The sequence below is a fragment of the Elephantulus edwardii genome, unplaced genomic scaffold (genome assembly GCF_000299155.1).
Source record: "Elephantulus edwardii isolate Elephantulus edwardi_28Jun2011 unplaced genomic scaffold, EleEdw1.0 scaffold00007, whole genome shotgun sequence".
Classification (NCBI taxonomy): domain Eukaryota; kingdom Metazoa; phylum Chordata; class Mammalia; order Macroscelidea; family Macroscelididae; genus Elephantulus; species Elephantulus edwardii.
The window spans coordinates 37,174,501-37,199,714 of NW_006399757.1; the positions used below are offsets into that span (position 1 = coordinate 37,174,501).

Sequence of the window (25,214 nt, forward strand, 5' to 3'; positions counted from 1 at the left end):
CTACGATAAAAATAATGCCCTAAAATATAATACTTTTAGACTATTCTCTCCCCCATAGACTTCAATGCCGTAAACATATTTCATCCAGTTTTTCTTAAAGAGCTCTGTGGGACATGATCAGAATCCACCGGAGACCAAGCAGACAGGCCTCCTGTTCTCGTGAAGCTGAGAGTGCAGCTGACTGTGGCTATCTATGGAATTACCAGTATGTGGAATTCCCTCTTAGGTTATGAGGGCTTCCCCGGAAGGTAGAAAGAATTCGTCATCGTCACCTCCTCAAGTATAGGCATTACTGTGTGGAGATACTGAGGGGAAAGGATTTTCACTCTGAACAGGACAACTCATCTCTGCACCCAGGGGCTAAGCTCTGACTTTTTGAAAAACCAGGAGTTAATCATCAACTTTGAGAAAATTGGTCAGAATTGGAGAATTGTATTTAGCAGAAAGAATAAGAATTTACATCTATCTATGAACAAACAAGTTGATCCTGGAGAGGGTGAAATCAGGTTTCTCCCCAGAAGCAATGATTTTGAAGCTCTGCCTGACAAACTCTGGGTATGTTGCAAGGAGAGACCGGTCCTTGAGAGGAACATCATGCTTGAAAGGCTGGAAGGACAGCACAAAAGAGGAAGACCCTGGATGAAATGGATTGACTCAGTGACTGGGGTAATGAGGATATGTGTGTCAGAGACAATGAGGTTGGCTCAGGAAAGAGCAGGGTTCAAAGCTGTTCTACATCGGGTCACTATGAGTTGCAAGCAACTCAACGGTACCTAACAACAATAACACATAAATATATAGCACACTGAACTGCTTCTAGAGCATATCCAGTGGAGAAAGGCAAATTAAATCTCTCCAATGGAATATTAGAGGAGTTCTGGTGGCTTAGTGGGTAAGGCGTTGCACTGCCAACCCAAATGTAAGTGGTCCAAATCCACCAGTTGCTTCATGGGAGGAAAATAGACAATCACCTCATATGTGATTGATTTAAAGCCTCTGACAACTCACTCTAAAGTCAACTATGAATCATTTCCAACTCAGTGACATATAAAAGCAACAACGGAATATTATGCAATCATTAAAAGCACTTGAATTGAATGATATATAGGACCAGCTCAAGACAGAATAGTAAAGAGAAATAGGATAGGAAGTATATTTGCTGTAAGATATTAGTTTTCATTTATATTTTATTGCAAATATCAATTCAATAAGCATTTATTGATATGAACTTGAGCTGCAATCCCAAAGGCATGCAGTTCAAATCCACCAACTGCTCCACACAAGAAGGATGAACAATCATTTCCTGTGTGATTTACTGCCTCTGAAAACCCACTAGAGGCTCAGATATGAGTTAGTTCCAACTCAATGACACAGTAACAACAACATGTTTACAGCAGATGCTTCTAAATAGTGACACCAAAGATCATTTTTTATGCTTATCTGCACTTTTCAAAAGTTCTGTACTAAGCATATATTACTTTCAGCAACATACAAAACTAAATGTCATTACACTCCAGTGCACACAGTATCATATAGTATAGTCACTTGCAGATGTGTTTTTAATGCTGGAACGTATCGGTACTTGGCATGCTGTCTGATCTTGCTTCCAGCTTTACAGACATGCCCAGAGATGTAAAATAACTGGACTAAGGGTACACAGCAAGTTCACAGCGGAGGTGAGCCCACTTCCTTCCCAGTCTAGACTCTGATCACACAGTACCACTGGACAGGAGACGGCCACTCCTGGGTGTGTCACCTTTAACTGCTCTGTTATCTCTGGAGAGATACAGATGGTGGAAACAAAATGCAGAGATTCCCCCTGCGAAGGGCAGAGCAAACCTCTGACTTCAAAATGGGACAACAGCCTATTTACTGAAGCCAAGTTGAAAGAACAATTCAGTCACCTCATTCCAGACAGGGTTGAGCTCATTATCAATTTTCTTTGTTTTCTTTTTCTCATCTGCAAATGAAAAAGAAGAGATGTCAATAAGTCAGAAATATTTCCAGAGCCTCAAGTATTCTTTCAGTCACCCCAAGAGCACTGAGAGTCTGTCTATGTATTTGGAGCCCTCAGGTGGTGTAAAGAGTTAATGTGCTGCAGCCAAAGGCCGGAGACTTGAATTCACCTAGAGGGCTCTGGGAAGAGAGAACTATCAATCACTTGTGCAAGGTTGGCGGTGGAACACACTTATATTTTGACACCATGAGCCACAGTGACTCAACAGCCATGGGTTGGTTTTACTACGTACCCCTTTTCCCCATTCATCTGCCTAGGGAGGCAGCTCCTTGTGTGAACTTTTCCAAACTGAGGAGCATTTTTTTATTGGACTAAAATTGCTTTCTCACACCCAGGTCTATAAAGAGTTAAGGAGCTAGGTAATCCAAGGTCATGACAATGCCAGTGGGTTCCTGCACCACAAGGTTTATGGACAGCCTCTGTATCTTAGTGAGCGAGGGCAAAAAGAAGGGGGACACACCTCTCTTTGTGGCAGATGGCCCATTTCATGGATGAGCACAAGGGAATTCCTGGACCGCATTCATCCCTGCCAGTGGCACCCTGGTTTAAACCTAGAACATGGCCCTGAACCCTTGGTTTTGAAAGCTGGCAGGCTGACCCGCAGGGGTCACACTCTGAATCACTCCGGGACACAGCCTCCTCTGGCTGGTGGGGCGTGTAGGAGGTTGTGGCATTGATTCGGCTGAATGTCACCCTGCACTGACTCTGAGCACACGCTGGCTGTGGGACGAACCCCCTCAATCATCCTGGGCCTCAGCATAGCTCAGACGTGAATCATTCCCCTCCCTCTGCTAAGCATTAACTTTTCCACTTGAGTGGGCATCATGTGCCCTGACTGGCTTCCCTTTTTTTTAAGTGTCAGCATGACCCTCCTCATTGGCGGGTGCCCACAAGGATCCTGGCGAGTTCTGACGAGGTCTTTCTCCGGAGCCTACAGAGTCCCTCACACTGGAGTTGAATCTGACGTCCTGAAACTCCCCCTCCCACACTTCCCTGTGGCCCCACCCTCTCCTCCCTTACCCAACCCTAACTGCTCACCCGCCCTCTCCAGTCATGGTAGTTAAAAAGTGCTTTTGAGAGAGAGGGGTCAGGCCAGGAGACTTTTTCACTTAGCTGAACTGGACAGGATGCCTTTTAGTCATAATGTCTAACAAAATAAAGAAACACACAGCTGCCGTCAAGTCAATTCCAGCCCATGACAACTTTATCTGCTGCACAGTAGAACTGTTCCAAAGGATTTTCAAGACTATGAACCTTTCGGAAGCAGATTTCCAGGCCTTTCTTTCTGGGTGACAGCCTTTCATTTAGCAGTCAAGAGCTTAACTGCTTGTATTACCCAGGAATATCGGCAATTCATAACACTCTCTCATTGTCATTGAGTCAGAACCATCTCATTGTCGACCCTTCATTGGGTTTCCAAGGCCATAAATTACACGAGAGTACCCATTTTTCTTCTTCAGAGAGCCACTGGTTGGATCCGAACCACCGGAGAGGTGACGCCCTTGAGGTAGTAGCTCCTCTCCATAGAGACTATACCACCAGCACTCCCGATGGTCTACCTCATCAGAACAGCTTCCTCTAAATAATAATTTCTATGTGCTAGGCCGCACATTCCATAGCAGTATCTCTTATCTTTACAATAAGCCCACAAGGTAAGCATTCTTACCCAGTTTTACAGGTAGCGAAGTTGAGAGAAGTTAAACCCCTCAAGGTTACACAGCTAATAAGGAAGCAGAGTCCCAGTTTGAACCAACATCTATCTCCTTGGCTCTGAAACCTGTGTGTGCTGTGGCCACCATCCCATGTCACCTTATCAGAAACTGCAGGAAATGTTGGGTAATAGAATATGTGCTATGAGCATGATGCCTCAGGGAGGTATTCGTAGAGGAATCTAAGGTTGGTTTTCACTGTATTCAGAAACTCTCCTGAGATGACTTGCTCCAACACACACAATGTTGCATTTGTGAGTTTTTCCGAGATAAGGATTTACTGTTCTTGTCAGACTCTCAAATGAGTTCACCTTGGAAGAGGTTAGGAATCTCTGCATTCAACAAACATGAGAAGATGGTACCACTAGTCTCCCTCCTCTACCTCACCACTACGATTGCTGTCATAACCAGGCTTGGTGAGTGGAGAACTGGTCCAGGAAGGAGTGACCTTGGCCCCTGAGACCACAGTAGACCTTCAGAGAAGAGGGTGAGAAATTGCAAGAGGTTGCAGCAAATCAGTGGATCAAGGAGAAGGCAGCAAATGATTTACAGAAATGGAACACAGGGGTTTACGGGAACTCTTGGATGAGGGTAGGACAATATTGAAGCAAAGTTTCAGCTTTTAAAACCCTAACACATCCATCAGGGAACTAAATCAGGAAAGCTATAGATAAATTCAGGAATGAAAGGAAATTCCACACTTTATTACTGACCTGAGGTACAGCACAAGGAGAAGCCAGTAGGTAGACAGTGTGGAAGGTTTACTCGTTCATTTATTGATCATTTATTAAGCACCCACTTTGTGCCAGCTGTGGGAGCTCTGGTCCACCGGAACCTATACTGCTAACCCAAAGGCCACGTCCCTTTTTGTGATGTTTTCCTAATCCACTAGTGCCTTTGCCTGAGAAAGATGAGCAATCTCCTCACATGCAATTTACAGCCTCCAAAAGCCAAACGGAGGGTCAGCTATAAGCCGGTTCCCATTGGACGGCAATGAGTGAGATGTGTTAGAAATCGTCCCTAGACAGTGTAAATGGACAGCACACTTGGCTATTAACTAAAAGGTTGGAGGTTCAGTCCAATCAGACACACCTTGTTAGAAAGACCTGGTGAAAAAAATCAGTCACTTAAACCTCTCTGGGGCCTAGGTCTACTCTGATGTACATGGAATTGCCACGAGTTGGAATGAACCAAACAGCAACTGATTTCTTTTAGTTCTTTTTTTTTATTGTCCCCCAGATTCCAGGGAGCTCTAATGGCTTAGTGGTAAGGAATTGTGCTGTCAATGCAAAGGTACATAGTTCACATCTACCAACTGCTCTGTGGAAGAGAGAAAGGGCAAATTTCCTCCTGTGCTATTACTACCTCTGAAAACCTGCTTGAAGGTCAGGTCTGACTTGATGGTACGCAACAAGTTACCAAGAAAACAGAAGATTATAAGACCTATTTTCTGATCTTCAACAGTTCCCCAAATGTAGTATTCCACTGGACAAAGAAATCAGATAGCCAAGCAGGTTTCCACCAAGTAACAAAAATTTCCACCATATTCTTCCCTCCTGAAAGAGGAGGTCTAACAGAAATACTGCCTGGCCAGACTACATGAACCCCGAAGCCCAGCCCAGGAAAATGATCCACTCAGTGGGTTATTCCATAAGCATTAATCAGCTTCCTTAATCTTCATCCCACAATTATTTCAGAAGGGCTGCTTGCCAGGCCTGAGCTGGGCACTGTAGAAATTTTTTTTTTAAATCTCAAACTGATTGCCATGGTATCATAATTGACTCATAACTGACCTTACAGTGGGTTTTCAGAGACTGTAAATAGTATGGAAGGAGGTTACCCAACTTTCTCCCTCAGAGCAGCTGGTGGCTTTGAACTGGCTGCCTTTGGGTTGGCAGAGCAACTCCTTACCTACTGGGCCACCAGAGCTCCTAGATGAGTGTGTACAGTAGTTAAATGTATGAGTTCTAGAGATAGAAAAATATAAAGACACTCAAAACATGGTTCTGCCCTCCAGTGACCCATGTGGAGAGAGGATGTGCCATACCAGTACCAGTTATCAACTGCCACTAAGTTGGCGCTGATTTCTGGTGACCCCATGTGTGTCAGAGCAGGTGTGTGCTCTATCATGGTGCCAGTGGCTGGTTATTTAGAAGTAGATTGCCAAGCCTTTCTTCTGAGGCACCTCTGAGTGGACCCAACCTCTGATTAGCCATTTTCCCCTCACAGTAACTGGACAGGAAATGACCACAGGTAAGGGAAGTACAGCGAGGGCCCCTGGCTGCCAACAGAGGGGTACAGATGAAGGCTTCTGTGAACTCATTGAAAGGGGCAGCAATTTCAGCTGTGGGCTTTATGCAACACTTCATAGACAAAGCTTGAAAGAAAGAGGATTCAAATGTGAAAGCTGACAAGGGAAAAAAAGTCACTCTGAGCAGAGGCAGTAGAGTGAGTGAGTCAGCCATGGAGGCAGGAAAGAACAGGCCAGATCTGGGGACACTGCACAACCCATTGGCTGGAACCAAGGGATGTAGAAAGGAGTGGAGGCAGCCAGACTGCATTGGAGGTAAGGGAAGAGCACAGTTGAGCTCTGAATTCCAATCTCCATGGGCCAACACAAGCCACTTAGGGAGGAGAGTATTTGGAACCTAGCTTAATAACTCAAGACATTCATAGTCTACCAAGAAAAACAAAGTACGTGACCACTCTTCCAATGCCTGTTCTTGGACACGTGATTGGCCATTGAGAACAAAAGGGAGCATTTACAGGTCAGATGGGGCTATTCAAGGAGAACTTCCTGCAGCTCCTGGTCTTTGGCACGTGATGGTGGCACTGAGGGTGCTACTATCTAAAGGGTGCTTACTCTGGGCCAGGTGTGTGCAAAGCCCCTTGGATACATTCCTTCATTTAAACTACCCAGTGAGGCTAGGGCCGGGCAACACTTCTGTTATCCCCAATATGCACATGAACAAATCAAGTCCAGAATAGTTGGGTAATTTGTCCAAGACCACAGAGCAAGGAAGAGTGACTCCAGAGTCCACACATTTGACTGCTGCACCCTCTCATCTCCTGAGCTACTAAGGAAAGATCCAATAGTGAGCATTAGCTGCTAGTTTTCTAGAAAAAGTCCAGCTCATTCTCTTCCAAGAATGTGGCTCTGATTTTTATCAAGATGTGTGTATATACTACATCTTATTAAAAGCCCGTTCTCACACATAAACACATCAGCCCCAGAAAGATAAATTATTTTGTCAGCAGCCTCACAGCCACACGTTTATAAAGTTCAGCTATTCAATTCCACCTCTTGGGGGGGTCAGGGATGGTCAAAGTTGCAGGTGTTAAATATCAGATTAAAATTTACTGGAAACTTCCCGTTCTCCACACCATCTACATCTTCCAGGATCCCATCCCTAATTTTATGGCGATGACTGTTTCTTCCTATGGGAAGTTATTAAATATTTTCAGCCCAGAACATAACAATGGTCCCAAGTGCAGTGTATACTCTGGAGCACGACTCAGGGCATTCTTTGGGACATTTCCTGTTTTCTGATTAACTGTGCCTATTTCTCTTTCAGTTCTGTGAAGGTCACCATGGCAGTAATTAACCCTCATGCCAACCACCGAACAAAGTTTCCATGAGAATAAGTGCTCTTGGCCAAGCACCGGCTATATTTCCTTTGCTATTCACCAACCAGACAGTAAGTCAGGCCCTTTTAGAAAAGGCCCACGATTTGATCCTGGACACGCAGTGGACTCGTTGCACTGCACTGCTAGTTTTGAGCAAGTAAACCGGACCATGTCTTCATGGAAGTAATAACACCTATAATGGGAACATGTTTTAAGCGCTTTCAAAGACATTTTCACCTCACTAATCTTTAGAATCCTGCTGCAGAAAAGGTGACTATTGGTTCAGTTATTCTACCTGGACTCTCAAACCAGTAACCTCTCCATTCCTCTGAGCTGAAAAACATAAGGCTCCATTATACAGCTCAGCATCCTTCACTTCCAACCTGGAGAGTTGAGACTAGATGTTTTCAAAACTTTCTTCCAGCTCTAGAGGTTCAACAATATTCTGAAGTTGCCCTGGATAAGTGGGGATGCTAGCTGTAAGGCCTCCCTTTGTGACTCAGCTCCTCTGGTTCACAAGAGAACAGATCAACGAATCTCGAGGCTCAGCCTCACATGTACACTTAACCTCCCACTCAGAAGTGATTTCATTATTTTGGAGTCAAAGGCTCAGGATCATGGTCCTTTTTCTTCTGAGAGAAAAGCATTGACACATACATGCAAATTCACTATTTTGTCTGAAGGTTCACGGACTCCCTGAAGCCCATCCACGTCCATATATAATCACTTCTAGGACTTTGGGCTAAGATCAAGTGTAGCATCTATAACCATAATTAACCTTTATTAAGTGCTCAGAATGTGTCACCATCCCCAGTGTATTCTATAGGTGATCTCATTTAACCCTCACAGCAACCGTAAGGGTCAAATTCTATCATTATCGCCCTCATTTACAGACGACAAAACCAAGACGCAGAGAGGTTAAACAACTCATTGAAGGCCACACGGCTCGCCAGTGTTGGAGTTGGCATTTAAACCCTAACATATGGCGATATGGAGAGTAGCTTCCAGTGTTGTAGAATTAAGAGGAAACAATGAATCTTTAAAGGCTGGCATGGTGTTTTATTCAGCATAGCTATTCATCTTAGAAGGAGCTCTGGTGGCCTAGTGGTAAAGAGTTGCGTTGTAAACCCAAAGGCACAGGGTTTAAATCCACCAGTTACTACTGTGTGGGAGAAAGATGGGCAATCTCCTTCTGTGTTAATTATAGCTTCTGAAAACCCACTGGAAGGTCACCTATGAGTTGGTTTCGACTGAACGACAAACAACATTCATCTCAGAGTTTCTCCGTGATTTGACTGAGTAAAAACTCATGAGCTCATGTTGTTATGTGATGTTGAGTCCAGATTGGCTCATAGTTAAACCTCCAATGGGTTTTCAGAGGCATAAATCACAAGGGAAGAGATTGCTCACCTTTCTGCCTTGGAGCACTGGTGGATTTGAACCACTGCCTTTGGGCTGACAGTGCAGCTGTTTCCTATAGACCACCAGAGCTCCCCCATGTTAGTATTTTTACTAGGGCTGCTTTATGCATCAGAATCGTTTTGGCACACTTGTAAAACAGGACTGACACCAGGGTTGTGGGGAGACTGAGAAAGATGGGGTAAATAATATACACTGCATTGAAACAGATGAGGGAGAAAACTGTTTAAAAGGGATATGTGACTAGGTATTTTTGTCATGAGAGGAGTCCAGAACGAAGGCTGCATAGTGGAATGAACCTGGGGGGAAGGATTGTAAAGCAATGAAAGAATTTTTCTTTTATTTATCAAAGAGAAGAGTTGTCAGAGGGAAAAGTGCAACAATGAATGAAAGGAAATTCAGAGTCTCTGTAAATTTTCATTAAAATAAATAATAATTTAAAAAAATGTTAAAAAAAAGAACTTGACAGCAGTAGGTTTTGGTTTTGTGTTTAACGACAGAGTCAGAGTCAGGCTGATCACCAAGTGCTTCCCCAAGGCCCAGCACACAGTAAACACAAAACAAACGGGAACTGTTCCTATTACTGTACCAGGACAGCACCCTTGCCAACCCCAGAAAGCTCCTCGGCCATGGAGGCCCAGAGGGCAGAGCTGCAGCCATCAAAGGAAATGGCTAGCACCTCAGGAGACACCAGGCATATCAGTTCTCTCGTTCAGCTTCCTTCCAGTCCTCCGCCTAGGGCAGCTGGTATGTGGGCAGTGCCAGCTCCTCCCTGGTGGGCAGCCAGGCGGCTGTCTGCATCTCGGTGGGGGTTGGGGGGTGTTTCCATAACAATCACAGGGCAGAGAAGGCTCTGCCCTTAGCTTTCTGCACCCTCTATGGGAGCACAAAGACATGGTGGCCCACCCAAGTGCGTCTTAATACAGGAACACCTCTGACTTTTGCTTTCCAGCACTGGCTGCCACAGCGCCCTGGGATGTTAACAAACAGGTTCCAGGTGAAAGGCATTTGGCAACCCTAACAGAAAGTGAGGCTGTTTATACATTGCTGAAGCAGTCCCTGATGTCACTGATAAAGAGCGAACTGGGTCTCTGCCCCCTTTTCCCACTGGCCTCGGGAGATGACCGGGCAGGTGTAAGTTCTCTTGAATCAAAACCAAGGGAACGGCAGTGCCACCTGCTCCATTTGAACTGCTCGCTCAGAATCCAGCTCTGCCTCCTGACAGCGAGCCCCAGGGGTGTGGTTGGGTTCCAGCTCCGACCACTGACCAGGCCTCTGGTGCTGGGTGGCCAGACACTTGGATAGATAAGCACTTGTCTGAGCGCTGAAATCAAACCATGTCACACATGGGTTTTCTACGATTTGTGTGGGCATTGACTTTGCACTGGGCCCTTTAAACACAGTCTTGCCTCATCCTTTCAAAAACCAAAATCAAGCCTGTTACTTTATGATTCATAGGGATGAAGGCAACTTTTCAGTTAGTGTCCAAGCACACATCATTTGCATCCCCTAATCTTTATATCAGGGCGCTCCATAGAGGCAAGGAGGGTGAAACTTCCTCTCACACACTTTGGGCGTGTCGTTAGGAGGGGCCAGGCCTTGGAGAAGGACATAGGCTGGGAAAGGTGGAGGGTCAGCAAGGAGGCTTGACACAGAGATATAACAACAGACTCCAGCAGAGCAGAGGTGATGAAGATGGTGCAGGAGAGGACAGGCTTGAGGTCTGCTGTCCATACGGTAACTGTGAGTTGGAGGCAACTCGACAGCACCTACCACCACCAGCTTTATAAGGGAAACACAATTATCCTCATTTTACAGAGGCGAAAACTGAGGTTCAATGACATTAACAGGCTCTCCCACAATCACAGTTAACAAGTGGCATGGCTAAGCTTCAGCCTCAAGTCAAGCTTATTCTCAATACTATATTATTAACTCCAGCTTCAGGTGAGGGCATCTGCTGGCTAATGTCCTACCACGTTTTCACTGCTTACCAGGAGAACAGGGTAAACACTCAGTTGCTAACAAGGAGGGCAACCGTTCAAACCCACCAGCAACGCCTTCAGAGAAAAGACCCGGCAGTCAGCGCCCACAAAATCCTGTGGGCCAGTACTACCCTGTCACCTAGAACACAGGGGACACTCCACTAGGTAGGATTAACATCAGGGTCATAACTGCTCTCATTAGACAAGTAGAAGAAGATCCAGTTTTTCTACCCTCCATATCTCCAAGAGATAGTATCAAGAAACTAAAATGGTGCCTTGAAAGCAAACAAGTACAAAGCACTGAATCAAAATCTTGATAACGAGATACTTTCCCTCTCAGGCAAAGATAAAAAGGTACCTTCCAGGTGAATTACCCTTGGCCCTAAAGCCTGGTATCCAATAATTCACAATCTCTTTAAATATGACTACCATCATTGCCAGCAGTTCCAACACATGATCCTCAGTCTCCTTCCTATGCTGTAGATGGCCTTTACTTCTGGGCTTACAACAGGAGCTGGTTGCCTGGTTTGCACAGGTCTGAGGGAGAGCCAGGGGTGTAGAGTATATGGAGCCCCTGTTCATCAGTGAGGCCTGGAACAGAGTAGAGCTAAACCAAAAAGATCCTAAAGATAAAGAAAGCCAAAGACTTGCACAAATGCACATGAACTCAGAGTCTTGAGATTCAGTTCTTCACAACTGGCTAAGTAAACGACCTCTGTTGATCTTCCTGAAATTCATTATCCTCATACGCAAAATGGAGATAACCGTGAATGTGTTCCCTATACTATAAGTGTCCGGAGAGAAGAACCCTTCCTCATCTCTTGTCACATATGGGATGCCACTGTGATGTGCCTGCAAGCTGGGGGTAAAATGGAGAGCATTTAGCATTCTAGATAAAGCCCTAAGGCATCCAACTCAATGTCCTCTGGCCCTGGCCAACCACCTCTAATTCTGAGTGCATCCTAGAAAGAAAATGGGTAAGAGATAGAGTCTTGAGGATCTGAACCCAGTGCCCTCACGTAGGACCACGGGGTGCACCAGCTGCAGATGTGGCTGAGACTCTGCACACAGAATTGCGTCAGGGACAACATAAGATGTTATAGTCCCAGTGGTCGGCATCTGTGTCCCAACTCCCCCTGGAACCTGCTCTGGGGTCCTGAATGAACATTTAACCCGCCCTCCCCAAAAGTAAAGTCGGGAACTTCATTTTGTGGGGCAACAATAATTAAATGGTAAACATGGAAAGCACGTAACTAGTAAACTGTCATCATCAATATAATCTGCAACTAATGATAATGCCTCCTCTTTAGAAGTTTAAACTCTTAAGTTATTAAACTCTAGGTGAGCTCACAACTTAAAGCTCAAGTCCACTGCTGTCAAGTTGGAATGGACTCATTTCTCCCCCTCCAATTGGTTTCTGAGGCTGTAAATAATATGGAAAGACATTGCCCATCTTTCTCCCATAGAGTGGGTGGTGGATTTGAACCACCAGGGAGGTGCAGCATTCACAACTCCATATGTATTCAAAACTAGACTATATACCACCTGCGGGCAGGAACCAAATCTGGCTTATCCCCCAGCGTACACAGGGCGTCCTGCACAGTGCCAGGCGAAGTGCACACTCCTCATTAGCTGAGTAAATTCATCCAGCTTGGAGGAGTGTGAGGAAGAAATGACAAAAGAGGAGAGAAAGGGAGGAGAGAGGAGCAAAAAGATAATTGCAATTAATAAAAAGAAGATAAGGATGAAGCTAAAAGCAGAGAGCTCTGAGTTAAGTGTGATGGAGCCTCACCTTGTGAGATTTTTAATACTTTACATCTAATCAAGTAGAATTTTGGTGTTCACTAATAGCCCAAACTTGGTTTCCAGCAGAACTGATTCACAGCAAAGCTATGTCAGCTCTGAGCCTCTGAGTCATGGTGTGTCATAAATACCTTGTGGTAAACGCACACCCTAAGCAGACTGGGGTTTGTTTTTCTTTCTTTTCTTCCCCCAACATTCTTTTGTTCTCAGTAAATGTTCTCCCTCTTTCAAACCAGATCCAAAAAGGCCCCAACACACTGAACAACTGAATTGTTTCAGAACAGAGAGGACACATCCATTTGACCTGGTTGTTTCAGGCATGGGGTGGGGGGTGTTCATTCAAACTAAGCTCAATGATTTAGACAGCCCTGAGGTTAATATCTTGGCTTCTCTCTCAACTTCGGTTTCCTCACAGTTAAAATGAAGATGATAATAACAATTCTTTGTAGAATGAAAAGAGGATAAGAGAACACACACAAATATGAGGGAGGGATACTCTCAGACGTTAGTGAACTGTAATGGCAAAGGTGGGTGCTTTTAATCTGTAGCACTCAGGCTTGGTTTTAATCGTTTTTGGTCAAACATTCTTCTAAGTCATATAGCACTTATTTGATCATTTGCTGTACAGAGGTAACTCGTGGTTGCTGTGATGCTAAGCACTGTGACACTGATGTGTCAAATGTGATAATGGTTACCCATGGTGGACAGTGTTTGGTGGAGCTCCTCGATTAAAACAAGCTTGGGAGCAGGAGTGGAGTCTACTTCTGAAATAGCTTGTCTCCAGAAACTCTATGAACTTGGAGAAATAATGAAAATTATACACGAATTCAGGTCTTTCATTCATAAGTTCACTATGCGTCATCTACAACGCAATGGCACTTAACAATGACAAACAATGGTAATTTCTCAGCTCCACAATCAACACTCTTGGTACCAACAGCCAAGAAATCAAAAGATTAATAGTATTGGGGAAAATATCTGCTCTTGGGACCTTGCTAGAGTACTGAGGAACAATGATGTCAGTCTGGAAGGAAACTAAGGTGTACCTGATCCAGACCATGGTCTACTCAATTACTAGCTATGCATAAGAAAGAAGGACAATGATTAAGGATGATAGAAGGAGAATTGATGCCTTTGAGTTGTGATGCTGGAGAAGAGTATTGAATATGCCATGGCTTGCTAAGAGAACAAACAAGTTTGTCCTGGAAAGGATGAAACCAGGCTGCTTCTTGAAGGCATGGATTCTGAAGCACCATCTGACATACTTCAGCATACATGTTTCCAAGAGGGATCAGTCCTTGGAGAGGAACATCATGTTTGGAAGGGCGGAGGGCCAGTGCAAGAGAGAAAGACCCTGGATAAGATGGATTGACTCAGTGACTGGGTAATGGGAGTAGGAGTGTCAATGACAATGATGTTAACTCAAGGTAGAGTAGGGTTCAGAACTGTTGTACATAACAACAGCTATGTTATGTGTTATGTTATGTGGCGCTGCTACAGAACAACAACAACAATAATGGTAGTTGTGGTATAGTTAATGGTTTTTGTTACTCAAGGTTTTCCACATGTATCAAAATTTCCAGAAGACTTAATACTTAAAGCACTTCAATATGCTTTTGTTTCACTCCTTTGAATCCTCACAATGGTTCTCTTTTATCCTTTTCTTTTACAGATGAGGCAACTGAAGTACAGAGCTTCTGAACAATCTGCCCAAGGTCACACAGTGAATGGAAAGTCTAGACTTTTCCACAGCTCTTCACACTGCTGTCTCTCTTCTGCCATTTTCTACTCTGCCTCATACATGCATGTGTATGTAAATTAATCAAAACAAAATAGTATTAAAATCTGAATTCTTCAGTCACACTGGCTGCATTCAATAGTCAATGTGGCTAATGGCTATCATATTGGATGAGACAGATCTTGAATCTCATCACCATTGTAGAAAGTTCTAATGAACAAAGCTTAATGCAAATAAAATAAGTAAAATGTTACCAGTTAAGTCTGCTTAGCTTTCACCTACCAGGTTAGTTGTTTTGACAAAATATGAGCCTTGTCCAAATCTCTATTCCAGGCTAGTAGCTTCACCTCTAACAGGAGAACTTAGAGGCTCTGCACCAAGGAATCTTACTAACTCTGGAAACTTATTACTCCATTAGTCCCTAACGTAATCCATGTTTCACATTTCGGTATACTGATAGGGATAGCCTTCCAGCAATAGGACGGAGGCAGACATTTACTGTGTGCCTCCCCTAGGCCAGGCACCTTGAATGCGTTCTCTTTGAGTTTTGTGTCTTTCAATGGGACATCTTATTATTCCCATTTCACAGCTTGAACTAGTAGAGTCTTAGAGTCATCTTGTTCATTAAAAAGATCAAAGGCTCACATGAGGGTCAGAGGTGGGTTGGGCTCTCCCTGACCTGCTGCTTTGTTTGAGAAGCAGCCTAGCTAACCCAGATCATAAGGAAACTGAAATCCTGAATTGTGGGGATCAGTCTGGATTTTGTGGCTGAAGGTCTGGACCATTTGGCCCCTCTGGCCTGAATGAATGAAGAGAAGGACCAGAAGCACTCATTCATTAACTCCTCACTGACCATTTGTTAGAGGCCAGGCACTGAGAGAGGAAGCAGATAGAAATTTCTTGTTAGGTGCCTTCAAGTCAACTGCGACTCATAACCACTCTGTGAACAACAGATCTCAACCTTGCTTCCCTTAATTTGTGCCATCGTCACAATCTCCATATGCGAGTGCAAACCCATGGTAACAATCATCACATCACTCCATATCCTGGAGGAACTTTCTCTCTTTCTCTGACCTTTCCCAGCATGACGTCTTTTTCCAAGAACTAGCCTCTCCTGACATGTCTTAATTATGTGAGACAAGGTTTTGACTTTATGAAACTTCACAGAAGTCAGATAGGCCTGGCAAACACATTCTGCTAGGTGCCCTGAGGGAGGACAGAGAGTTAGAGAGAGAATTGCAGGGGATGTGGCCTGGGATTGTTCTCATCTCTCAGGATGCCCTGCAGGAAGGAGCAGGGTGAGGTCTTTCCAGCCCTGTGTTGGTGGGTCAACAGGAAGATCTAGTACTGCAAGAGACCAAAGAACACTCCCCACCCGCCTTCACCTTCACCTTCACCAGCACAACCCTGGCCACATGGGCCTCACAGGGATAAAATGTCACCAGGCACTTAAGTGGTCTTCACTCTGAGGTAACAAAGCTAAAGTGTTAAGCTAACAACCCAAATCAACAGAGAAGGACTTAAAACCTATTAAGTATCTAACCTAAAAAACACCACATACCACATGCTTCCACAGGAGAAAGAGAGATGAATTACACAAGGGCTCTGCCTTCAAGAAGCTTGTTGTGTGGTCACAGCTAACACACCTCCATTTATTCTGAATGACTAAACCTGGGTCACCCTCAGAAGTGTCTTCTCATGTTCTTTCCACAAAAGGAGGCGCAAATTTTATCACTATTTATCCCAACAGCCTCCCTAGGAGGCAAATCTCATTCTTCCCATTTTACAGATGAGGAAACAAAACTTCAGAAATACAATAGCGCTAAGATATTTAGTGGCCAACACTAAAGTCAGGGACAACAATTTGCTTGCCTAGAATGAAGCTCACCTCATTGCACTCATTGTGTTGATTATAAAAAGAAGGGGCTTCTTAAAAAAAGAAGAAGAAGAAAGGGCTTCTTAAATGAGAGTTCAGGTCACTTAAGTTATAAGTGGGAAGGAGATCTGACCCTCTGACTGGAGGGGGCGTGAGCTGGGAGTTCCAGGCCCTCAGAGGCTTGTCTTGGGTAGTAAAAATACTTGGGATTACTGCCCTCCTTGAAGTTTCCTCTCATAGCTTCTTCTGTTGGGGCCATGGCTACCCTGGGCCCCATATCCTTTGGCTACAGCTGAATGGATCAGGGATGAACATATGACTAAAATAGAGCCAAATGGAGTCTTTCTCAAGGATCTAAATGAAGGGATTCTGACACCATAGATAGGCGTAGATCAAGACCAAGTTAGCTCTATGGTGACCCAAAATTCCATGCATGCTGGAAATTACAAAGGAGCGGAAGTGGCCAGTGTGGACAGGAAAATTGAGCAGACATGCAAGGCAAAGCAGAAGCGTGAAGAATCACAGTCCAGGGGAGATAGAGGACAGGAAGGGGAGACACCTCCCTGCCTGACCATTTCCGGTTCCTGTGATGGTCCTAAGAGGTCCTTTTGGCACAATGGTGAACTACTTCATTGCTAACCAAGAAGTGAGCAGGCCGAACATATCAGAGGTTCTGCGGGAGAAACACAGGGCAATTTCCCCTGTAAGGATTTCAGCCTTGAAAATTAGATGGGTCAGTTCTACTGTGGGGGTCACTTGGAGTTGATAAAATGTACCTAACAGAGAGTTGGACAATGACTAAGGAGGATAGAAGGAGAATTGATGCCTTTGAGCCTCGGTGCTGGAGAAGAGTATTCAGAGTACCATGGACTGCTAGGAAAACAAACAGATTCATACTGGAAAGGGTTAAACCGGGTGGCTCCTTGGAGGCAAGGATTCTGAGGCTCCATCTACCATACTTTGGACATGTTGTAAGGAGGGACCGGTCCTTGGAGAAGGACATCATGCTTGGGAGGTGGAGGGACAGCGCAGGAGGGGAAGACCCTCTATGAGGTGGATTGATTTGGATTGATTCAGTAACTGGGGTAATTGGGATGGAAGTGTCAAAGACAGTGTGATTGGTACAGACAGAGCAGAGTTTAGGGCTGTTGTACATAGGGTAGCTAAGTAGCAAGCGACTTGACAGCACATAACAACAACAACAACAACAATATCTACAATGATGCCTGTATTTGGAATGCTAGATGTTTCTCTCACACTGTTGTATGTCATCAAGTTGAAATGGACTAATAGCTGACCCTCTAGCCAGTTATCAGAGGATGTAAAATGCACAGGAGGATATTATCCCTCTTTCTCCTGAGGAGCAGCTGTGGATTTGAGCCTCCTGCATTTGCGTTGACAGTATAACTCCTTAACCACTAGACCACAAGAGCTCCTTTCTCTAGCCTTATTTATATTATGTACTGGATGCAGTGGGTTTTCAAAGGCAACAACAAGCATCTGGTGGGTTTTAGAGGCAGTATATCCCACAGGAGGAGACTGCCCATCTTTCTTCCATAGAGCAGCTGATGGATTTGAAGCCCGAGCCTTTGTGTTGGCTGTGCAGTTCATTACCACTAATAGGGGAAGGGGGAAAAACCCTCACACTTTATGTAAGTCAGTTTGAGTGGGTCTCTGATCCTTGCACTGAAACAATTTCTAACACCTAGACTTTATCCTTCCAAGAAGGACAACTTGGTAATGAGACTGCCTTATATAAATGAGACCACTGCACAGCTTGAAGGAAGAAATGCTTCTCCATTTGACCTCTGAGAAGAAAGCAAAATTTATCATTTACCTTCTGTGCCTTTCTTCTCTTTCCCAGATGCCTGTCCCACTTCCCTCAGGTAGCTAATGCACCGCTGGCCTCCCACAGACAACACACCCAGTCCTGCTCTGCCACAGGGCAAACACTCCCAGCTGGCAGGAAGGCAGTGAAGTTTCACCTCATAGCAGAGTGTGAAAAACAATGGCCCAATTAGCAAGCCTAGTGTGGAAATTGTGTTCATTCAACTGGGTGGCTTCCTTAATATCTTTTATATTAGTTCCTTCTAGGAGAATAATAGCCCTCTGTCTTACATCTTGCTTAGTAAATAAACTCTCTGACTAGTCTTCTTGACTAGCATTAATCTATCGTTCACACAGTGGCTCTCTACTGGCTTATGAGTACAATCCCTAACCATACCAGATTCTTGTCTATCTACCACATCACAGAGTTTCAGATGCCATGCCTTCTCTGTGCTGTCCCAAAGCTTACGATGTTTTTCTTCCTACAATTTTTGTCAAATTTCTTCTAATTTTTTTGAGACAAAGTTTTAAAAGTACCTTCTTACTATTACACTGCTCTTCTGTTAAAATCTTTTGCATCTCATTCTACCTTGGATTTTAATTACTTTGACTCCTGGGTCTAGAAAATCAAAACCAAAGTACTGATACTTTGTAGCCTGATCTCTGGCATGTTACCTGCTATGTTGTTAGCGGCTGTCAAAATGGCTACAGCTCACAGTGAATGAATGAATGGGAATCTCAGAACACGTAACTGTGCTTATGGGCCCTGGCTATACCTACACCAAGGGACTGCTGTGCAAACACAGCAAGGGAATACCATGTGATTTAAAAGTAAGAAAGGTGTGCATCAGGGTTGTGTCCTTTTTCCATACCTATTCAATCTGTATGCTGAGCAAATTCTCCAAGAAGCTGCACTCCATGAAGAAGAATGTGGCATCAGGATTGGTGGTGGACTCATCAAGAAACTGCATTATGCAGATGACATAACCTGGCTTGCTGAAAGTAAGAAGGACTTGAAGCACTTGCTGCCAAGATCAAGGAATATAGCTCAATATGGATTGTATCTCAAAGTAAATTAAAATGTTCACTACTGGACTGATAGGAAACATCATGATAGATGGAGAAAAGATAAAAATTGTCAACTACTTCATCTTACTTGGATCCACAATCAACACCTTTGGTATCAGCAGTCATGAGGTCAGGGGACCTGCTACTCTGGGAAAGAGTACAGACAGGGACCTTTCCAAATTATAGAGGAACAAGTATGTCAGTTTGAGGACCTGGATGTGCCTGATTCAGTCTTTTCAGTCACTTGTTAATGCATGTAAGAGCTGGACAGTGAACAAGGATGACAGAAGAAGAATTGATGACTTTGAATTATGGAGAAAGTGTTGAAGAAAAGTACTGAATATCTATGGACTGCTAAAAGAACAGATATGTCTTGAAGAAGATGCAGCCAGAGGGCTCCTTGGAGGCAAAGATGATAAAGATTTTCTTACACACTTCGGCACGTTGCTCAGAGAGACTATTCCTTGGAGAAGGACATCATGCTTAGAAAGGTGGAGTGTAGGCAGAAGAAAGGAAGCCCCTCACCCAGATGAGTTGACTGCAAGAATAGGCTCGAGTGTGTCGGCGATTGTGAGGTTGGCACAGGATAGGACAGGTTTCAGATTGGTCATCCAGGGTTACTATAAGTGGTATGTGACTCGACCACACCTATCAACAACATATTAAATCCTTGAACAACAGATAGAAACCATGCCCTATCCTGAGCCATCCTTATCATGCCTGATATTCTCAAGTCGATGGTTGCAGTCAATCTATCAATCTATCTTGTTAAGAGTCTTCCTCTCTTACACTGATCTCTACTTTTCCAATAATGTCTCTTTACAAGGACTGGATGGCACATGATAACAAGAAGCCTCTTTAAGTACCTCATGCTGTTGTTAAGTGCCACTGAGTGGGCACCATCCATAGCTGACCATCTAGTTTTCAGAGGCAGTAAAGTGCAAAGGAGGAGACTTCTCATCTTTCTCCTGTGTAGCAGTTGGTGGATTCAAACCACATGTCTTTGGGTTGGCAGTGCAGTTCCTTACCACTACGCCACCAGAACAGAATTATCATAGGCACTTTCACACGTATGTTTACCTGATACTCAAGAAACCCTTGGGCGCTGCGGGCTGGAAAAAAAAAAAAAAAGAAACCCTATAATGTAGAAAGGAGGTGTTACTGATGGAACTGAAGCTAAAGACTGACTTATTTGCTTATGGACACATACTAACCACAATTCACAGCCATTGGGTCAGTTCCTACCCATGAGGACCTTTTATCAGGTTTCCAAGGCTACAAGTCTTTACAAGAGGAGGCTTCCCATCTGTCTTTGCTCCAAGTGCTGGTGGATTCAAACTGTTAACTTTTCAGGTTATTGCTATATGCTATATGCCCTCAAGTCACCTGTAACCATAGACCCTATGTACAACAGCTCTGAAGCCTGTCTCGTCCTGAGCCAGTCTCACTGACTGACACACCTACCCCCATTGCCCTAGTTACTATATCAAACCATCTCATCTGGGTTTTCCTCTCCTGTGCCATCCCTCTACCTTTCTGAGCACGATATACTTCTCCAAGGATTAGTCCCTCCAGCCCACGTGCCGAAAGTATGTGTGATGGAGCTCCAAAATCCTAACCTCCAAGAAGAAACTTGGCTTCATCTTCTCCAAGATAGATCTATTTGTTTTCTTGTCTGTGCATGGTATGTTCAAGACTCTTCTCCAGCACCACACCTCAAAAAAACTTTTTGGGTAGCAGTCCAATATATAACACATTATGTCATCAGAACTCCTTCACTGACACATAAGAAATTAAAAGACAAGAACAAACAAACAAAAGCCTCACATAAAAAAACAAACAGTAACCATTAAGTCAATTCAAGCTCATGGTACTGTCATTGGATTTTCAGTGACTGATTTTTTGGAAGTAGGTCATCAAGCCTCTCTTCCAAGGCACCAAGGATGGATTCAAACTTTAATTTTTAAATTAGCACTGAGCAAATTAATTGCACTATTCAGGGACTCCCGTATAGACAATATAGCATGAGCACTGGGATTCTCCCTGGCTCCAAAATACAGGGTCCTTCTACTTTAACCCCTAATAAGAAGTTAGCTTGTAAGGCTTCAGATGGCACATGTCCAAGCAACTATTCCTTAGACCTCCTCCTAACAAGCCTGTTCTGCAGAATGACTCTAGGCAAACGTCAGACACATAACAGGTTCTCTTTCAGGCCACTGAAGTAATGCAAATATCACCTTAAAGCAAGTCACAAATATTTGAGTTTCCCAGTGCACTGTAGTTTATTGAATGTGCAATAACATAATGAAAATGTTTTCAATATTGTGAGAGTTACTAAATGGTGACACAGAGATAAGAGTGAGCATATGTTCTGGGAGAAATGGGGATGATAGAGACTTGCTATTGCAGGGTTGCCACAAGAATGGGAATCACAGAACATTTGATTGTGCTAATGCGAAACCTATACTGAGACCAAGAGGCAGTCGTCAGAACAGAGCAGGGAGACACTGGATGGTTCAAAATCAAGAAAGGGGTCCGTCAGGGATGTATTTTGTCTCCATACCTTTTCAATCTGTATGCAGAACAGATCATCCGAGACGCTGGGCTGTACAAGGAAGAATGTGGCCTAAGGATTGGTGGAAGAGTCATCAACAACCTGCATTAGGCAGATGACACAACTCTGCTCGCTGAAACTGAGGAGGACCTGAAGCACTTGCTGCAGAATGTCAAGGACTGCAGTCTTCAATATGGATTGAAGTTCAATATCAAGAAAACAAAGATTCTCACCACTGGGCCAATTGGCAGCATCAGTATGGATTGTGAAGAGATTGAGATAGTTAACTGTTTTCGTTTACTTGGTTCCACAGTCAACACTCCCGGTAACAGCAGCCAGGAAATCAGGAAATGAATTGCATTGGGAAACTCAGCTGTGAGGGGCCACTCAAGAGTACTGAAGTGCAACAATGTCAGGCTGGAAACTAAGGTGTGCCTGATCCAGGTTATAGTCTTTGCAATTACATGCTATGCATCGGAGAGTTGGACAGTGAATAGGGATGATAGAAAGATAATTGATGCCTTTGAGTTGTGGTGCTGGAGAAGAGTGTTAAATATACCATGGACTGCTAGGAGAACAAACAGGTTTGTCCTGGAGAGGGTGAAGCCAGAACGTTCCCTGAAGTCAAGGATTCTGAAGCTTCGTTTGACATACTTTGGACATGTTGCAAGGAAAGACTGGTCCTTGGAGAGGGACATCATGTTTGGGAGAGTGGAGGGATGGCGCAGGAGAGGAAGACCCTCAAAGAGATGGATCGATTCTATGAGTGGTGTGGTGGGAATGAATGTGTTTGAGACAGTGAGAGGTTAGCACAGGATAGAATGGCATTTAGAGCTCTTGTACATAGGGTCGCTATGAGTCGCAAACGACTCAATGGCACATAACAACAAAAATGCAGTATCTGCAAAGCACAGTAAAGTGAAGTATACAATAAAATGAGGCATGCCCATATTCACTAATAAGTATGATGTGTTTAGACACTGCATTATAAAACACTATTTCACATATGAATTTGCAATGTGAAAGCTGTCAACTTCACATTTGCCTTGTAAAATCATTAACGTAAGAAGTGCTAAGACCAGAACCAACAAGGAGAAAAGCTATGTACACTTCTTCATCATAACCAAATACCCAGAGGTAATGAATCACTGGCCCTTGGCCTTATGAGTATAGTCTTGGGGACCATCCAGGTCCATCATCATCCTATAGCTCACAAAGACAATGTTCTACATCCTACTTTGGTGAGTAGACACTGAATCTTAAAAGCTTATGAGCAGTCATCTAAGGTGCAGCAATTGGTCTCGCCTTGTATGGAACAAAAGCAGAGGGAAAGGAAACAAAGGACAAATGGGTAACTTGAACCTTGAACTTCACCACCCTGAGACCAGAAGATACAGCTGGTTCTTAGGTACCACCATTAACCATTCTAAAAGGTATCACAGTTGAAGATCTTGGAAAGTGCCTCAGAAAATGTGGAACAAAACTCAAACACATAAAAAAAAGGCCAAGCTTACTGGTCTGACAGAGACTGATGGAGTCACCAAGGTAATGGGCCCTTAATCACCACCCTTTGAGAGACAATTCACTCAACCAACTTAACTTTCAGTCAAACAGCAGACATGCCTATAATGTGGCCATAAATGCCAGGGGAAGACACGTTCCTTAGATAAACAGCCATAGAGAGTCAAAAGGACAGCATTTGTTAAAGGTCAAAGCCCAGGGAGAAGAAAGGGTAGAACATGGAAATGGGATTTACAGAGGGGAATCAGGAAGAATATGCTTGCATTACGAGTATGGCAATTAATGTTGTAAAAGAAAATGTGTCTGCTTGGTTGAAAGTAAAACAAATTTGCTTTGTAAGCTTTCATTCGAAAATCACAAGAAGAAAAAAAAATTAAAAAAAGGAAAAAAAAAGAAAATCACAACAAGAATACTGTTTTTTAAAGTTCTAAGACACTGCTTTACCTCTGGGTAACAGGAGCAAAGACTTGGCTATGCTCAGTGTTCAAGAATGTATGCTGTGGCCCTTTGCCAGGCCTCTGTCCACAAAGCACCTGAGAGCATATTAAGCATAATTTGGCATGAAAAATATTGGCCAATACTCATCACCTCTTCCAGGGCCAAAATTGAATGACTTTATTGTATCAAGATATCTCAGATCTCCCGCCATTTCATTACTTACATGATTAGTATTTAAATATATATAGATTCAACATCAGTGAGTTTGAAATGTTGCAGAAAATAGGAGAACATTGTGCCATCTTTGCAGGTCCAAATCCCAGGGGAAGGGAAAAGCTCACAAAGAGTCAGAGAATATAAACTGAAACCAGGCAAATACCAGCAGCCTTGGGTTGTGCCACGGAAAAGATATGCTGTGGAGGAAGGGAAGGGAAGGGATTAATTTCTTAAGGCCATTGTGGCATTGTAAATGACTCAGTCTTCAGGACGTGCCTTTAGGACTTGTACCTCTGAGGTTTCCCTGTGCTTTAGCAGGGTTGGGTCACTTTCCTTAGGGGCTGAGTCTCCAGGCCAGTTCTCCAGGACATGATGGAATGACTCAGTAACTTAAACACCTCTGCTCTCCTGCGTTTTGTGTGACACAGGGGTTCTGTGAAAGCAAGCAACATGGCGTGATAGTCAGTGTGAGCCTGCTGGAACCTTTTTGACCATGGTTTGCATTCAGCTGCTAACCAAAAGGTTGGTTGGTGACTGGAACTCACCTAATGGCACACTGAAGCAAGGTCGGGCAATCTGCTTCCATAAAGATAACAGCAAAAGCAAACAAACAAATAAGCAAAACCTATGGATCTCAGTTCTACTCAGTCATCACATGTCAGAATTGACTCAGTGGCAATGGCTTTGGTCATGCTCCCTGGATGATCAAAGACTGCTTAGCAGGCCCCACATGAGTTGCCTTCACAAATGAGATCCATTTGACTTTTCTCCCAACATATTTATCGTCCTTCTTAATGGAAACTCCTTGGTTTTTCGGCTTATGTAAAAGGTGCTTGATGTTAGTGTCTTTTTTTTTCTTTTTTCATTTTTATTGTATTATTTTTACGTGTACCGTCAAATCAGATCTGACTGGTACAGGAGGAGATTGCCTTCTCCTTCTCCAGCAGAGCATCTGGTGGATTTGAACCACGTACCTCTGGGATTGCAGTGCAGCGTCTTGCCACTAGGCCACCAGAGCTCCCTTGATGTTAGTGTCTTAAAAAGAAAAAACCAAACCAAAAGAAAGAAATCCAGGAGTAAAGTTTGCAAAGCAGTTTCTAATGAAAAATAATCAGGCAAGTCTCTACTGCCTGAATCACTGGCTCCAGGAATTGCTACAGATTAATTGATCTGCAGATAAAATCATTACAGTCCCATTTACAAGAAGTCAAAATGATTCTAAAAGAAGTGAAATGGTTTGCTTGAGACTACACTGTTAATGAGTCCATTAGAAGAGAGTTTTAGAAAAACCTAGATTTTCACTCCTAAAATGTGTTCAAGTGAATAGACACAATTGGGAGTGGAGAGAGGAGAGTAGCATGACATTCCTTGGTGGCTGTCTGAGCAGTAGGAGTAAGTAATCATTCTAAATCCAGGAAG

At 43.8% G+C, this 25,214-nt stretch overlaps 1 protein-coding gene across 1 annotated transcript in view; it reads right to left on the bottom strand.

The window, feature by feature from the left end:
- The window catches only part of MYOF (myoferlin), a 189,817-nt gene that overhangs the window by 159,451 nt on the left and 5,152 nt on the right, over positions 1–25,214 (bottom strand). The window contains exon 2 of the mRNA XM_006880352.1: positions 1,905–1,960. Coding sequence (XP_006880414.1) covers positions 1,905–1,960 — 56 coding nt within the window. The remainder of the gene's footprint in view (positions 1–1,904; positions 1,961–25,214) is intronic.